This window comes from Macaca thibetana, chromosome 15 (assembly GCF_024542745.1).
Source record: "Macaca thibetana thibetana isolate TM-01 chromosome 15, ASM2454274v1, whole genome shotgun sequence".
Classification (NCBI taxonomy): Eukaryota; Metazoa; Chordata; class Mammalia; order Primates; family Cercopithecidae; genus Macaca; species Macaca thibetana.
In genome coordinates, this window is record NC_065592.1 from 74,056,169 (window position 1) to 74,072,776 (window position 16,608).

At 47.3% G+C, this 16,608-nt stretch overlaps 1 protein-coding gene across 1 annotated transcript in view; it reads left to right on the forward strand.

The window, feature by feature from the left end:
- Positions 1-14,820: 14,820 nt before the first annotated feature.
- GLDC (glycine decarboxylase) overlaps positions 14,821-16,608 on the forward strand; it is a 117,349-nt gene continuing 115,561 nt past the window's right edge. Inside the window, exons 1-2 of the mRNA XM_050761698.1 lie at positions 14,821-15,352; positions 15,906-15,984. Coding sequence (XP_050617655.1) covers positions 15,098-15,352; positions 15,906-15,984 — 334 coding nt within the window. The 5' untranslated portion in view covers positions 14,821-15,097. The remainder of the gene's footprint in view (positions 15,353-15,905; positions 15,985-16,608) is intronic.

Sequence of the window (16,608 nt, forward strand, 5' to 3'; positions counted from 1 at the left end):
AATGTAGCGGCACGATCTTGGCTCACTGCGACCTCTGCCTCCTGGGTTCAAGTGATTCTTCTACCTCAGCCTCCCGAGTAGCTGGGATTACAGGCAACTGCCACCATGCCCGTTTCATTTTTGTATTTTTAGTAGAGACAGGGTTTCACCATGTTGGCAGGCTGGTCTTGAACTCCTTACCTCAGGTGATCCACCTACCTCGGCCTCCCAAAGTGTTGGGGTTACAGGCGTGAGCCACCGTGCCCGGCCTCTTTCCTGTATTCTTTCACATAATACTTGTGATATCAGATGTGTGGGGGTTTTTACCACCACACCAGGCAATTCTATGGCAAACACCAACTGGGTGGCCACTTCAATTCTGATACTATCTAACTGGGGATAGTGTCAGATCCCACAAGTTAAGGGCTCAGTCCCACAAGCTGCCTCCACTTCAGACACCAATTACAAGTCCCACTTTCGACCTACTGGCTATAAATTGGGGGTCCCACGATCCCCTTCTAAGGTTCAATAATTTGCTAGCATAACCCATATAACTCAGGAAAACACTTTATTATATTGACTGGTTTATTGCATAGGGTATTATAAAGGATATGGATGAATAACTGGATGAAGAGGTACCTAAAGCAAGGTCCAGAAGGGTCCCAAGCACAGGATCGTCTGTCCCTGTGTACTTGGGGTGCACCACCCTCTCATCACCTCCACCTGTTCAACAACGTGGAAGCTCATAAAATCTTGTCTTTCAGGGTGTTGTGGAGCTTAATCTCTAGCTCCCTTCCCCTCCACTCTTTCCTGGAGGTTGGTGGGTGGGCTGAAAGTTTCGACCCTCTAATCACTTGGTCCTTCTGGTGACCAGCCCCATCTTGAGGCTATCTAAGGGCACCCATCTTAAGCCACCTTATTAGCATAAACTCAATTGTGATCAAAAGTGGCTCCTTATAAATAACAAAAGACAATCCTAGCACTCAGGAAATTCCAAGGGTTTTAGAAACTTTGTACCAGGAACCAGGTACAATATTTCTTATTATACCAGAATTCCCTTCTAAACTAGATATTTAAATAAGAACCAGAGTGTCACAGTACTCAGAATCATATCAAGGGCCAGGTACCATGGCTCATGCCTGTAATCCCAGTACTTTAGGAGGCCCAAGTAGGAAGGTCACTTGAGGCCAGGAGTTCAAGACCAGCCTGGGCAACAAAGCAAGACCCCTGTCTCTACAAAAATATAAAACAAAATAAAATAAAAACAAAACCCAAAGAAACAAAAAACAAAATTGTATGAAAAATCAACTCAAATGAGAAAGAAGAACAGATGGAAATTTTAGAACTGAAAAATATAGTCATATAAATAATTAAAAATCCAAATCTATGACTGGGTTTAACAGTAGAATGTAAAGGACAGAGGAAAGAATCAGTGAATGCATATGTAAAGCAATAGCAATTACCCAATCCGAACAAGAGAGAGAAAACGGAAAAAAATGAAGAGCTCTTCAGGGACATGTGGGACTACAACAAAAGATCTAACATTCATGCTACCGAAGTCTCAGAACAGAGGACAAAGAGAGCAAGGCTGAAAAAGTAATCAAGAAATAATGATTGAGACTGGGCGCTATAGCTCATGCCTGTAATTCCAGCACTTTAGGAGGCCCAGGTGGGCAGATTGCTTGAGCCCAGGAGTTCAAGACCAGCCTCTGTCTCTAAGAAAAAAAAAAAAAAAAAGCAAAACCAAAGATGAAAACAAGTCAGGTGTGGTGGCATGTGCCTGTAGTCCTTGAAACTGGAGAGGCTGAGGTGGGAGGATTGCTTGAGCCCAGGAGTTTGAGGCTGCAGTGAGCCACAATCACACTACTGCACTTTAGCCTAGTGACGGAGCAAGACCCTGTCTCCTAATGTAAGAAAACAACAACAACAACAACAAAAGGCCAGGCACAGTGACTCACACCTGTAATCTCAGTGCTTTGGGAGGCCAAGGTGGGCAGATCACCTGAGGTCAGGAGTTTGAGACTAGCCTGGCCAACATGGTGAAATCTCGTCTCTACTAAAAATACAAAAATTAGTCGGGCATGGTGGTGCATGCCTGTAATCCCAACTACTCTGGAGGCTGAGGCAGGAGACTCACTTGAACCCAGGAGGTGGAGGTTGCAGTGAGCCAAGTTCATGCCACTGCACTCCAGCCTGGGAGGCAGAGTGAGACTTTGTCTCCAAAAAAGAGAGAGAGAGAAGAAATAATGGTTGAAAATGTCTGAAATTTGGCAAAAAATAAATAAATGTACAGATTTAAAAGCTCTAAATGAACATCAGACAACATAAGCCTAATGAAATCCATGCTAAGTCACATCACAGTCAAACTTGGCATGAAGGCCGGGCGCGGTGGCTCAAGCCTGTAATCCCAGCACTTTGGGAGGCCAAGACGGGCGGATCACAGTGCTGGGTCAGGAGATCGAGACCATCCTGGTTAACACGCTGAAACCCCGTCTCTACTAAAAAATACAAAAAACTAGCCGGGCGAGGTGGCGAGCGCCTGTAGTCCCAGCTACTCGGGAGGCTGAGGCAGGAGAATGGCGTAAACCCGGGAGGCGGAGCTTGCAGCGAGCTGAGATCTGGCCACTGCACTCCCGCCTGGGTGACAGAGCTAGACTCCGTCTCAAAAAAAAAAAAAAAAAAAAAAAAAAAAAAAAAAAAAAAAACTTGGCATGAACTTCAAACTCTTGAATACCAAAGACAGGAAGAAAATCCTGAAAGAAGCGAAAGAGAACTGATATCTATAGAGGTTAAACTATTTGAGTGACAACACATTTCTCATTGAAACAATGGAGGCCAAAAGGAGGTGGCACGGCATTTTTGAAGTGCTGAAAGAAAATAACTGTCAACTCAGAATTCTATATCCCACAAAAATATCCTTCAATAATGAAGGGAAACTGAATCATTCTCAGTTGGTCGCCAACTTTTAAAAAAATGTCTAAAAGAATTTCTCTAGCTGGGTGAGGTGGCTCACGCTTGTAATCCCAACACTTGGGGAGGCTGAGGCGGGTGGATCACCTGAGGTTGAGAGTTTGAGACCAGCCTGACCAACATGGAGAAACCCGGTCTCTACCAAAAATAGAAAATTAGCCGGGCGTGGTGGCGCATGCCTGTAATCCCAGCTACACAGGAGGCTGAGGCAGGAGAATTGCTTGAACCCGGGAGGCAGAGGTTGCAGTGAGCCAAGATCGTGCCATTACACTCCCGCCTGGGCAACAAGCATGAAACTCTGTCTCAAAAAAAAAGAAAGAAAAGAAATTTGTCTAGACAAAAAGCAAATGACAAAAGAAGGACTCTTGGAACATCAGAAAAGACTAAGAAACAATAGTGAAAAAAAGTATAAATACAATCAACTTTCCTTCTCTTGCATTTTCTAAATGCATCCTTAAGGGATGCATTCCAATATCCCTAGTCAATGCCTGAAACCTTGAATAGTACTAAACTCCATATATACTATTTTTGTTTTTCTTTTTATTACTTCTTTTTATTATACTTTAAGTTCTGGGATACATGTGCTGACCGTGCAGGTTTGTTACATAGGTATACATGTGCCATGGTGGTTTGCTGCATCCATCAATCTGTCATCTAGGGTTTTTTTTTTTTTTTGAGACGGTGTCTTGCTCTTGTTGCCCAGGCTGGAGTGCAGTGGCACAATCTTGGCTCACTGCAACCTCTGCCTCCCAGGTTCAAGCGATCTTCCTGCCTCAAGCCCCCTAGAAGCTGGGATTACAGGCACACACCACCACACCCAGCTAATTTTTGTATTTTTAATAGAGACGGGGTTTCACCATGTTGGCCAGGCAGGTCTTGAACTCCTGACCTCAGGTGATCCTGCCACCTTGGCCTCCCAAAGTGCTGGGATTACAGGCGTGGGCCACCGAGCCCAGCCCCATCATCTAGGTTTTTTTTTTTTTTTTTAGACGGAGTCTCGCTCTGTCGCCCAGGCTGGAGTGCAATGGCGCAATCTCGGCTCACTGCAAGCTCCGCCTCCTGGGTTCATGCCATTCTCCTGCCTCAGCCTCCCGAGTAGCCGGGACTACAGACGCCTGCCACCATGCCCAGCTTATTTTTTGTATTTTTAGTAGAAACGGGATTTCACCATGTTAGTCAGGATGGTCTTGACCTCCTGACCTCGTGATCTGCCTGCCTAGGCCTCCCAAAGGGCTGGGATTACAGACATGCCCATCATCTAGGTTTTAAGCCCTGCATGCATTAGATATTTGTCCTCATGCTATCCCTCCCCTTGCCCCCACTCCCTAACAGACCCCAGTGTGTGATGTTCCCCTCCCTGTGTCCATGTGTTCTCATTGCTCAACTCCCACTCACTTATGATTGAGAACATGCAGTGTTTGGTTTTCTGTTCCTGTGTTAGTTTGCTGAGAAAGATGGTTTCCAGTTTTATCCATGTCCTTGCAAAGGACATGAACTCATTCTTTTTTATGGCTGCATAGTATTCCATGGTGTACATATTATTAAGTCAAGGACTTTCACCTTTTCATTTAAAGGAAGTGCTTTACAGCTTCTCTGTGGCATATCCAAATTGCTAGCATCACTATTCTGAAATTTTGGGCCATTATTAAGTAAAACACAACACTGCAATATCCTGACGGTCAATCTGAGAATGGGACAACTGAGAAGGCTGCAAAGCGATTGAGGGTGCACAGCATAAGGAGCATGGATACACTGGACGAAGGGATGAATCACATCCCAGGCACGATGGGGCAGGACAGTGCGCGATTTTGTCATGCTCCTTGGAACAGCGCGTAGCTTAAAACTTATGAACTGTTGGCCGTGCACGGTGGCTCATGCCTGTAATCCCAGCACTTTGGGAGGCTGAGGTGGGTGCGTCACCTGAGGTCAGGAGTTCAAGACCAGCCTGACCAACATGGAGAAGCCCCGTCTCTACTACAAACACAAAATTAGCTGGGCATGGTGGCACATGCCTGTAATCCCAGCTACTCAGGAGGCTGAGGCAGGAGAATCGCTTGAATCTGGGAGTTGGAGGTTGCGGTGAGCTGGGCTCATGCCACTATACTCCAGCCTGGGCAACAAAAGCAAAACTTAGTCTCAAAAAAAAAAAAAAAAAAAGGAGGAAGAAAAAAAACGACTTATGAACTGTTTATTTCTGGAATTTTCCATTTATGGTTTCAGAAGGTGGTTGACTGCAGGTAACTGAAACCATGAAAAGCGAACCCACAAATAAGGGGGTCTACTGCACTCTTCTTCAGGGGCAGTCTGTGTATTGCAGCACCTTCAGTTGTTACTCTGAAAGCCCTGCTGGTGCTGTGGCACGTTTTGGAAACAGGGTGTGTTCTATAATGTTCCAATTAAATATTGGTATTTTCACAGCCCTCTGTCTTGGGCTATGAACTTCACAAGCGTTTTTCCAGTGATACAGTTCCTTTCTTTTCTGCCCTGTACTCTCTCTCTGGCTGCAGAGTCGACGGTTGATTTCCTCTAAGCCCTGACCCCTGTTTATTCTGCTTTGTTTTATTTTTCCTTCATTATGTAAAACAAGAAGGCTGGAGGAGGCTAGAGTAGGAGGCATTCCATTCCTCAGCTGGGATAAAGCTCTGGCAAAGTCCTTCCCTTCGGAAAGTAGGCTTTTGCTATGAAGAAAGCTCTGGATATGCTCCTCAAACCTGTCCACACTCAGCCTTCCTTAATTTATCAAAAATATTACCATTAACGTGTTCCTACCTAATGTGTCAAAAAATTTTATTGATTATCAATCTGTTCATTTTTTTTTTTTTTGAGATGGACTCTTGTTCTGTCGCCCAGGTTGGAGTGCTGTGGTGCCATCTCAGCTCACTGAAACCTCCATCTAGTAGCTTCAAGCGTTTCTCATGCCTCAGCCTCCTGAGTAGCTGGGACTACAGGCACAAGCCACCATGCCCAACTAAGTTTTGTATTTTTAGTAGAGATGGGGTTTCACCATATGGGCCAGGTTGGTCTCGAACTCCTGACCTCAAGTGATCCACCCACATTGGCCTCCCAAAGTGTTGGGATTACATGCGTGAGCCTAGCCTTTATTATTATGTATTTATTCTTAAGACAGGGTCTTGCTCTGTCACCCAAGTTGGAGTGCAGTGTCAAAATCATAGCTTGCCAAAGCCTCAAAATCCTGGGCTGAAGTGCTCCTCCTGCCTCAGCCTCCTGTGTCCAGCCCAGAGTGGTTTTAGATATGTAGGGTTTACCATTATCTTAGAGTCAGGTTCTAGTAATCCACCCAATGCCTGGGTATTTTTGTTTCCTTAGTAAATGGCCACAGGTATCTTTGGGGAGTTCAGGAGGAAGATTTATAGTATATACTCATAGCGGGGTAAGATCTTTTTTCAAGAGTCCTTCTTCAACATCCCCTTCATCTGGGTCTATGAACTGTTTGAAGTCAGGGAATTGGTTGAGAAGCTGGGTCTCTCAATTTTGGTGACTTATATCAAGTTTTTGTTCACCAGATCAAATTGTGTCTTTAGTAGTCTACCCATCAATTTGTGAACACCAAAGATCCCCGTGGATCATCTGACAGGTTACCCTTCTGATCCACTGCCCATTATGACAACGTTGCTCATCTTTCTCTATTGACTAGTGCTGCCACTTGGCTTCTACCACCCCAGGATTCCACCATTAACATTAGAATCAAGGAGCCCATCTCAACAGTTCCATTATGTAACACCATCTTATACCTGTAGAGGACAGCAGCCACAGAACTGTTCAAAAACACTGGTGCTCCTCTTACCAAAGGACTTCTCAATACTCTGGTGAAGGGATTGTCCTCTGGTTTCTTCTGAGGGATACAGTGAAAGGGTGGAAGAGTGTGTTACTCATGACAAATCTACTCCAACATTCCTTTCTCACCAAGACTTAGATCCTTCTCTATTATTCCAAGAAACTTCTAGTATCTTTTTTTTTTTTTTTTTTTTTTTTTTGGAGACAAGGTCTTGCTCTGTCACTCAGGCTGGAGTGCAGTGGCACAATCATGACTCATTACAGCCTCAACCTCGCAGACTCAAGCAGTCCTCCTTCCTCAGCCTCCAGAGTAGCTAGGACCACAGGGGCGTGCCACCACACCCAGCGAAGTTACATATTTTTTTGTAGAGACAGAGGTCTCATCATGTTGCTCAGGCTGGTCTGGAATTCCTGGGTCCAAGAGATCCACCCTCCCCAGCCTCCCAAAGTACTGGGATTACAGGTGCAAGCCACTATGTGCCCGGACAGAAGTCGTAGTATCTTAACCTAATTTAATGAAGGCCACTGTTAAGTATGGTTTCATCAACCAACTCAGCAAACTAAAAAGCCACTCCCGGCTGATTGAGCTAACACACTGAAACCAGAATCTCTCGTACTACAAATAAATCAATAATTTCAACTTTACATTCCTTTTTGTCTGGTTTAGAATCCACTCCCACATAGAAATCCTCTGGTGATAATATATATTAGTAACATTTTGCAATTCTTTTCTTGTATAAGCTTCTCCTCTGGTGTCAAATGTTCTACTCATCTTCTAGGGGTATGCTAAGATCTGATTCTGGTTGTGGATCTGAAAGCAAAGAAGCATTGACATTCCAGTGCAAGGTTAGTGCTTTTAGCCAAGTCATTACAGGATCTTCATGCAAGGTATGGCCAGTTTATGAAAGAGGGCAGGAGGAATGGGTTTACCTATCAAAGGAGACTCAGTGGGATTTGGGGTTTCAAGACAATAGAATTCATTCCAAGCTATAAAAATGTTCCCATTCCAAGTTCAAGGATTTCTTTTCCTTCTCTTTCTTTCTCTTTCCCTCCCTCCCTCCCGCCCCCCTCTCTCTCTTTCTTTGAAACGGAGTCTTGCTCTGTTGCCCATGTTGGAGTGCAGTGTCTCAATCTGGGCTGACTGCAACCTCCACCTCCCGGGTTCAAGCAATTCTCCTGCCTCAGCCTCCTGAGTAGCTGGGATTACAGGCGACTGCCACCAAGCCCAGCTAATGTTTGTATTTTTAGTAGAGATGGGGTTTCACCATGTTGCCCAGGCTGGTCTCGAACTCCTGACCTCAAGAAATCCACTCACCTCGGCCTCCCAAAGTGTTGGGATTATACACATGAGCCACTGCACCTGGCCATTTCTTTCTCATTTAAGAGATGGAGTCTAACTGTTGCCCAGAATGGAATGCAGTGGTGTGATTATAGCTAGGACCACAGATATGTGTCACAACACCTGGCTTTTTTTTTTTTTTGAGATGGATTCCCACTCTGCCACCCAGACTGGAGTGCAGTGGTGTGATCTGGGCTCACCACAACCTCTACTTCCCAGGTTCAAGTGATTCTCCTGCCTCAGCCTCCCGAGTAGCTGGGATTACAGGCACCTGCCAGCATGCCTGGCTAATTTTTGTATTTTTAGTAGAGACGAGGTTTCACCATGTTGGCCAGGCTGGTCTCAAACTCCTGACCTCAGGTGATCCACCTACCTTGGCCTCCCAAAGTGCTGAGGTTACAGGCGTGAGCCACCATGCCCAGTCTTGGCTAATATTTTAAATTTTTTGTAGAGACAGCCAGGCTATGCTGCCCAGGCTGGTCTCAAACTCCTGGTCTCAAGGAATGCTTCTTCCTCAGCCTCCTGAAGTGCCGAGATTATAGGACTACAGGCATGTGCCATCATGCTCAGCCCCATAAACAACTTCTGTATGTATAGCTGTGTGTAAAAAGGCGATCATCAGCTGCACATATATAAGTTCATTTATTCATTTCATCTTTTTTTATTCGAGACAGAGTCTCACTCTGTTGCCCAAGCCTTTTTTTTTTTTTTTTTTTTTTTTTTTAATTTTTAAATAGCTGGGACTCCTGGAACAGTACTCCCAAGAACTCATGGATACCAAGGGTTTCCAATTAATTCCAAAATTTCACATATGGTCCAATTTCATCACAGTGCCCAAGAAGTTCATCTGAATTTGTGCCATGTTACCCATAGCCAGAATTCAGAGCAATTCTGGAATCAGGCAATTTGACACCTGTAAACTGTTCAAGTCTAGGGTCTGCATCAACTCTCCCCAACTTTTTTGAGATGGGGTTTTGCTGGGCTCCCCAGGCTGGTCTAGAGAACTCCTGGGTTCAAGCAATCCTCCCACCTCAGCCTCCTGAGTGGCTAGGACTACAGGCATGTGCCATCACGCTCAGCCCCATAAACAACTTCTATATGTATAGCTCTGTGTAAAAAGACCATTGTCAACTGCACATATATAAGTTCATTTATTCATTTCTTTTCTTTTTTTTTTTTTTTTTTTTAATTTGAGACAGAGTCTCACTCTGTCGCCCAGGCTGGAGTGCAGTGGTGATCTCGGCTTACTGCAACCTCCACCTCCCAGGTCTAAACGATTCTCTGCCTCAGCCTCCCAAGTAGCTGGGACTACAGATGTGTGCCACCACGCCTGGATAATTTTTGTATTTTTTGGTAGAGATGGGGTTTCAACACATTGGCCAGGCTGGTCTCAAACTCTTGACCTCAGGTGATCCACCCACCTTGGCCTCCCAAAGTGCTAGGATTATAGGCGTGAGCCTCCGCGCCTGGCCCGTTTATTCATTTCAAGGGCTGTGGTTCCCGATATGTCACCAAGTTTGTTATGTTATTGTCCACCAGATTCTAACAACCTCAAATTGGGTTTCTTTTTTTTTTTTTTTTTTTGAGACGGAGTCTCGCTCTGTCTCCCAGGCTGGAGTGCAGTGGCCGGATCTCAGCTCACTGCAAGCTCCGCCTCCCGGGTTCCCGCCATTCTCCTGCCTCAGCCTCCAGAGTAGCTGGGACTACAGGCGCCGGCCACCTCGCCCGGCTAGTTTTTTGTATTTTTTAGTAGAGACGGGGTTTCACCGTGTTAGCCAGGATGGTCTCGATCTCCTGACGTCGTGATCCACCCGTCTCGGCCTCCCAAAGTGCTGGGATTACAGGCTTGAGCCACCGCGCCCGGCCTCTTCTGATTTTTAAGTCTTCATTCTTTTAGACTTCACATAAGAATATTCTGATGAATGCCAGTTGTGGTGGCTCATGCCTGTAATCCCAGCCCCTTGGGAGGCCGAGGCCGGCAGATCACGAGGTTAGGAGTTTGAGACCAGCCTGGCCAACATGGTGAAACCCCATGTCTACTAAAAATACAAACAGTAGCTGGGCATGGTGGTGGGCACCTGTAATCCCAGCTACTCGGGAGGCTGAGGCAAGAGAATCGTTTGAACCCGAGAGGTGGAGGTTGCAGTGAACTGAGACCACGCCATTGCACTCCAGCCTGGGCAACAGAGCACGACTCTGTCTCAAAAAAAAAAAAAAAATAGTATTCTGATGAAACTTCTGAATAAGAGGTGGAAGCTGGCTCAGGCCAAATATTTGTACTAGAGCAGAACAGGCAGGGGAGGAACAAAAATGGAGGCAGGCCAGGTGCAGTAGCTCACGCCTGTAATCCCAGCACTTTGGGAGGCTGAGGCGGTGGATCACCTGAAGTTGGGAGTTTGAGACCAGCCTGACCAACATGGAGAAACCCCGTCTCTACTAAATATCCAAAAAAATTAGCCGGGCGTGGTGGTGCATGCGTGTAATCCCAGCTACTCGGGAGGCTGAGGCAGGAGAATTGCTTGAACCTGGGAGGCGGAGGTTGCAGTCAGCTGAGATCAGGCCATTGCACTCCAGCCTGGGCAACAAGAGCAAAACTCAAAAAAAAAAAAAAAAAAAAAAAAAAAAAAAATGGAGGCAAAGGAAAAAACTCCCTGAAAACTCATACAATGGCAGGGAGTGAATCTGCCTCTCAGGAATCGCTTGCCTTTTTCACCCAAACATTAAGCCCTCCTGAATCTGCTTTTGGCTTCCATTATAGCCTCTGTTTGGGTTTATTCGGAAAACGAATTGTTTTGAAAAAGCACTATATAACTGTGCTTCCTCTGGTCTCACACCATACTACAACAATCAACACAAAAGACTTCCATGATCAGGCTAGGCATGGTGGCTCATGCCTGTAATCCCAACGCTTTTGGAGGCCAAGGCAGGCGGATCACTTGAGGTCAGGAGTTTGAGACCAGCCTGGCCAACCCCGTCTCTACTAAAAAAAAAAATGCAAAAATTAGTTGCGCGTGGTGGTATGTGCCTGTAGTCCCTGCTACTCCGGAGGCTGAAGCAGGAGAATCACTTGAAACTGTGAAGTGGAGGTCACAGTGAGCCGAGATCACACCACTGCACTCTAGCCTGGGCAACAGACCAAGACTGTCTCAATGGAATAAACAAAGAAGATGATGACTTCCGTGATCCCAAAATATATGGGGATTTCTCCCCAGGAACAAGCAAGCCGTTGGTTCTGAGGCAGACACCAGCTGGGTGCCCTCCACTTCAATTCTGACACTCTATCTAGAGATAGTGGCAGATCCCAAGGGTTGAGGGCTCAGTCCCCAAGACACCAGTTGCAATTCTAGACCTCCAGAACTTCTAACAGATCAGCTTCAAGCTGGGGATTCCATGATGCCTTCTTTGGGTTTGATTAATTTGATAGAACAGCTTACAGAACTCAGGGAACCACTTATGTCTACTGATTTTTTTATAAAGGATATTACAAATAACACAGATGAAGAGATAAGCAGGGCGAGGTAGGTATGGGAGAAGGGGCGAGGACCTTCCATGGCCTCTCTGCATGTGCCACTCCGTGTATATTCAGCTATCCAGAAGCTCTATGAAACCTGTCCTCTTGGGTTTTTGTGTGTGTGTTGTTTTTGTTTTTTTGAGATAGAGTCTCGCTCTGTCGTCTAGGCTGGAGTGCAGTGGCACGATCTTGGCTCATTGCAACCTCCACCTCCCGGGTTCAAGTGATTCTCCTGACTCAGCCTCTTGAGTAGCTGGGACCACAGGCACCCATCACCATGCCCGGCTAATTTTTGTATTTTTAGTAGAGACAGGATTTCACCATGTTGGCCAGGCTGGTTTCAAACTCCCGACATCAAGTGATCCACCTGCCTTGGCCTCCCAAAGTGCTGGGATTACAGGTGTGAGCCGGCCTTTGGTTTTTATAGAGGCTTCATTAGGAGCCATCCGTCACATTAGCATACAAAAAGGCAGGAGTCTGGAGATTCCCAGGACTTTAGGAGTTGTAGGCCAGGAAATGGGATGAATACCAGATATGTATTTCACAACATCACACACACAAATAAAAAACTCTCAATGCATTTCAAGCAGAGGAGAATTAAATGTCAGGAATAGGTGCATACAAAACCACTCGAAAAACTGGAAGAGCAAAAACCGGGGAATACCAACACTATCTTCAAGTCAACCACTGAAGGTCTAGTCTAGTACACAGAAATTCCTGCTGGGGAACTGCAGGACATTCCCATTGATGGACACAGCTTCCCAGCTACGTGAAGGTGGGGTGCTGGTAAGGAAGCACATCATGTCTGCAGTGGTCTATGCATCTGTCTGCTGCAGTCAGAAAATAAGAAAACAGTTTTTACCTTTGTTCCATTTCCCAATTCTCTCTCTCTCTCTCTCTTTTTTTTTCTTTTGAGGCAGAGTCTTGCTCTATCACCCAGGCTGGAGTGGTGCGCTCTCGGCTCACTGAAACCTCTGCCTCCCAGGTTCAAGCGATTATCGTGCCTTAGCCTCCTGAGTAGCTAGGACTACAAGCACACCCACCAAACCTGGGTACATTTTTTTCGTATTTGTAGTAGAGATGGGGTTTCACCATCTTGGCCAAGCTGGTCTTGAAGTCCTGTCCTCAAGTGACCCACCCGCCTCAGCCTCCCAAAGTGCTGGGATTACAGGAGTGAGCCACCGCATCCAGCCCCAATTCTCATTCATATATATATATATATATATATATATATATATATATTTTTTTTTTTTTTTTTTTTTTTTTTTTTGGCGGGAGGCAAATAACATCCATCACCGCGGAGCCAAAGGGATCTGGGAATTATTGTTCCCTGGCTTCCAGTCCCTCTGATACATAGAAAGAACATAGACAGGAATAAGAATAAATGCAGATTACCTCCTCCCTCCAATCCTTCCCCACAACCCCCACCATCTGGCACTGAGGAGATCTCCCAACTTTTATGAAGGCTGTAATTTCAATTCCAAATGGCTGAAAATCTCTTCAGAGACATTCAGCCCAGCCCTCCTAGCTCACCACTCGCCTCCACCTGCCACACAGACATTTTACCTACTGTTCTTTGTGGTGTATTTTCCTGCCCTCTTTTCCATTTCTACTTTCCTGCCTCTCTGAATAGTCTGTGCCTCCTGGGTACAGAGCCCAGAATCTGTTAAGGGTGATTGGAGGAGGAAACTTAGCAGATAAGCAAGAACGAGAACAAGTTCTATTTTCCCCTAGTCTAAGTACAAGTAATGTTCTGATTACTCTGTCCTCTCTTCCCCATATTAGAACAACTGGAATGTTAAAAGTTCATTCTCTTGCTAAAACTGTCATGAGACAGCTGGAGATGGTACATTTACAAAAAATCCAGTTCTAGATGGCTAACTTTCAAAGTAAGATGACAGTAAAAATGTATATCTTAATATCCTTTGTACTTTTGCCGGGCACAGTGGCTCACGCCTGTAATGATGGATCACGAAGTCAGGAGATGGAGACCATCCTGCCTAACACGGTGAAATCCCGGCTCTACTAAAAATACAAAAAAAAAAAAAAAAAATTGGCCGGGCGTGGTGGCACGTGCCTGTAGTCCCAGCTACTCAGGAGCTCAGGAGCCTGAGGCAGGACGATCGCTTGAACCCGGGAGGTGGAGGTTGCAGTGAGCCAAGATCACGCCACTGCACTCCAGCCTGGGCGACAGAGTGAGATTCCGTCTCAAAAACAACAACAACAAAATATCCTTTGTACTTTTACACACACACATATATGTATATACAGTATATATCAGTATATATATATGTGTATACACACACACACACACACACACACACACACACACTCTCTCTCTCTCTCTCTCTCTCTCTCTCTTCTTTTTTTTTTCCTGAGTCTAGTTCTGTGGCCCAGGCTGGAGTGCAGTGGTGCGATCAGATCTCACTGCAGCCTGAAACTCCCGGACTCAAGCAATCCTCCCACCTAAGCCTCCAGAGTAGCTGGGACTTCAGGCGCACGCAACAACGCCCGACCAATTTTTGTATTTTTTGTAGAGACATGGTTTCACAATGTTGCCCAAGCTGATCTCGAACTCCTGGGCTCAAGCTATCCTACCGCGTGGGTTTCCGAAATTGTCGCGATGACAGGCGTGAGCCATAGCGTTACATATGGGGGCGGGGGAAGAGAGAGAGAGAAGAAAAAGAAGAGAAAAGAGAAGAGAAGAGAAGAGAAGAGAAAACAGAGGGTGTTCAAATCTACTTTCAAGTGCTTTCCGTGTACATATAATCTCTTTTTAAAATCCCATCCAGCTCCGTTGAGATGAGAAAACTGAAGCTCTGAGAGGTTGAGTAACTTGATCACGCTCCCGCAAAGATAAAAGAACCGCCATCTGCCCATATTAATTTCCCTGAGATGAAACATGACAGGGAAAGATACCTCAAAATTAAGGAAATGGAGAGTTTCGAGAATCGTCTTCCATCTCCGCGGAGTCCCCCAGGAACTTGGCCTGGAGTCTTTGGGCTGTCCCACCTGATCCTGCACCAATGCGGCTCCACACCCTGGCAGGGGGCGTACGGAGCGTCCCGGGCCCAGGCACCAGCCAGCGTTGGAGTGGGCAGGACTGGAGATGGCAGCCTCCGGTCCAGGGAAAGCGGGACTCTACGGAAGGGCTGGGAAGAGGGTAGGGAGAGGGGGCGGGGGCGGGAACTGTTCCGCCCCGTCCCCTCTGTCTACTTTCATTGGCCAAGGCTTCCTGGCCCCAACCCACCTCCCGCCTCCAGGGCGCCGCTTAAAGTGTGCGGAGCAGGTGCCTTGGGTGGAGCCACAACTTTGCGCGAGTGTCTTGGTTGAGCGCAGCGCCCATTCATTGCCCGCGAGCGTCCATCCATCTGTCCGGCCGGCGGTCCAGCGAAAGGGGCTCCAGGCCGGACGCAGCAGCCAACCGGGGGACCCAGGCCAGGAAAGGGGCCGAGAACGCGGCTGAACCTTTCGGGCCGGGGCAGGGGACTGTGGCCGCGGCCATGCAGTCCTGTGCCAGGGCGTGGGGGCTGCGCCTGGGCCGCGGGGTCGGGGGCGGCCGCCGCCTGGCTGGGGGATCGGGGCCCTGCTGGGCGCCGCGGGGCCGGGACAGCAGCAGTGGCGGCGGGGACAGCGCCGCGGCTGGGGCCTCGCGCCTCCTGGAGCGCCTTCTGCCCAGACACGACGACTTCGCTCGGAGACACATCGGCCCTGGGGACAAAGACCAGAGGGAGATGCTGCAGACCTTGGGGCTGGCGGTAAGGACCTCCACCCGGCCCTCCGCGGCCTCCCCTCCGCCCTGCCCGGGTTCTGCCTGCGCGGCCTCCCGGCTCCTGCCCTGAGCTCTGCTGCGCTCCGCGTGGTCCCCGCACCCTGGGTCCCGGGCCGTGGCGTGGAAGCGAATTCGTGCCTTTGGTCCTCGTGCCTTCTCACGTCTTAACTGCTTACCTTCTCCTGCACCCAGTCTTCGTGCCTCAAAAGTGTACTTTTTTAAACCACCCCCAGGCCATGTAGCCCTGTGGATGAACCTTAACTTTGCAAGAGGAGGAAGACCCCCTGGTTAAGAGTGGGCTTACCGGTTAGCTCCGGTTGCAACTGAAATCCAACCCCCAGTGGCGGAATCTCCACCCCGCTTCATGATTTTCTTTCCTACAAGTCATTCTGGCTTGCTCAAAGTTTTCCTTTTCTCTTTAAAAAGAACCCTAATTAGGCGATTTAAATGAGGTTCCCACAAGCCTTTGTAGTTGCAAAACACAGAGGTGACTCTTTTAACTCAGAGGCGCTTTCCTCTGCCTTGCGTTTTAATTTTAGAGCATTGATGAATTGATCGAGAAGACGGTTCCTGCCAACATCCGTTTGAAAAGACCCCTGAAAATGGAAGACCCTGTTTGTAAGTGGCGGGGAGGGCTCCCTTGGACTCGGCTTATTCTGGCCTGTTTGCCTTTTGTGGTTTCCTGAAGATCCAGCTCCGGGGTTAGGATTGCTCAGGACTGGGAATGTATGGATGAAAATAAAACAGTGGCGGGTACCTCCGGAACCGTCAGAGGGTGGGATATTTGGTTCTTGGAGCAGACAGTTTTGTGTTAGGAGGGAGTCGATGTTGTGCGGTTCTTGATCTTTATCCTAGGGCCCCCGCAGGTTCCCCTGCGTTTTGTAGCAGATTCCCCACTTCCCAGGCACCCTGTCTCCGGTCAGGGTGCTCTCATACTTTGGGTTGAGAGGTGTCATCACCTGCGCAGATCTGGATAGACTCAAAGGATCTAGGAATTGCCTAAGGTTGTGCAACTGGGGAAGTGACCAGACATCTGGCCTCCCTCCCCCACGCTTCTTTAGATCGCAGTAGTTTCCAGTTGTTTTCTTATCTCACGTCCAAATTTTATTATTTACCAACTGAAAGTCAGCAGTACTTTCCGAGTCCGAATGGTTTTACTTTTCTTTCCTTTTTCTCTCTCTCTCTTTTTTTTAAGGCAGAGTCTCTGTCGCCCAGGCTGGAGCGCTGTGGCTTGATCTAGGC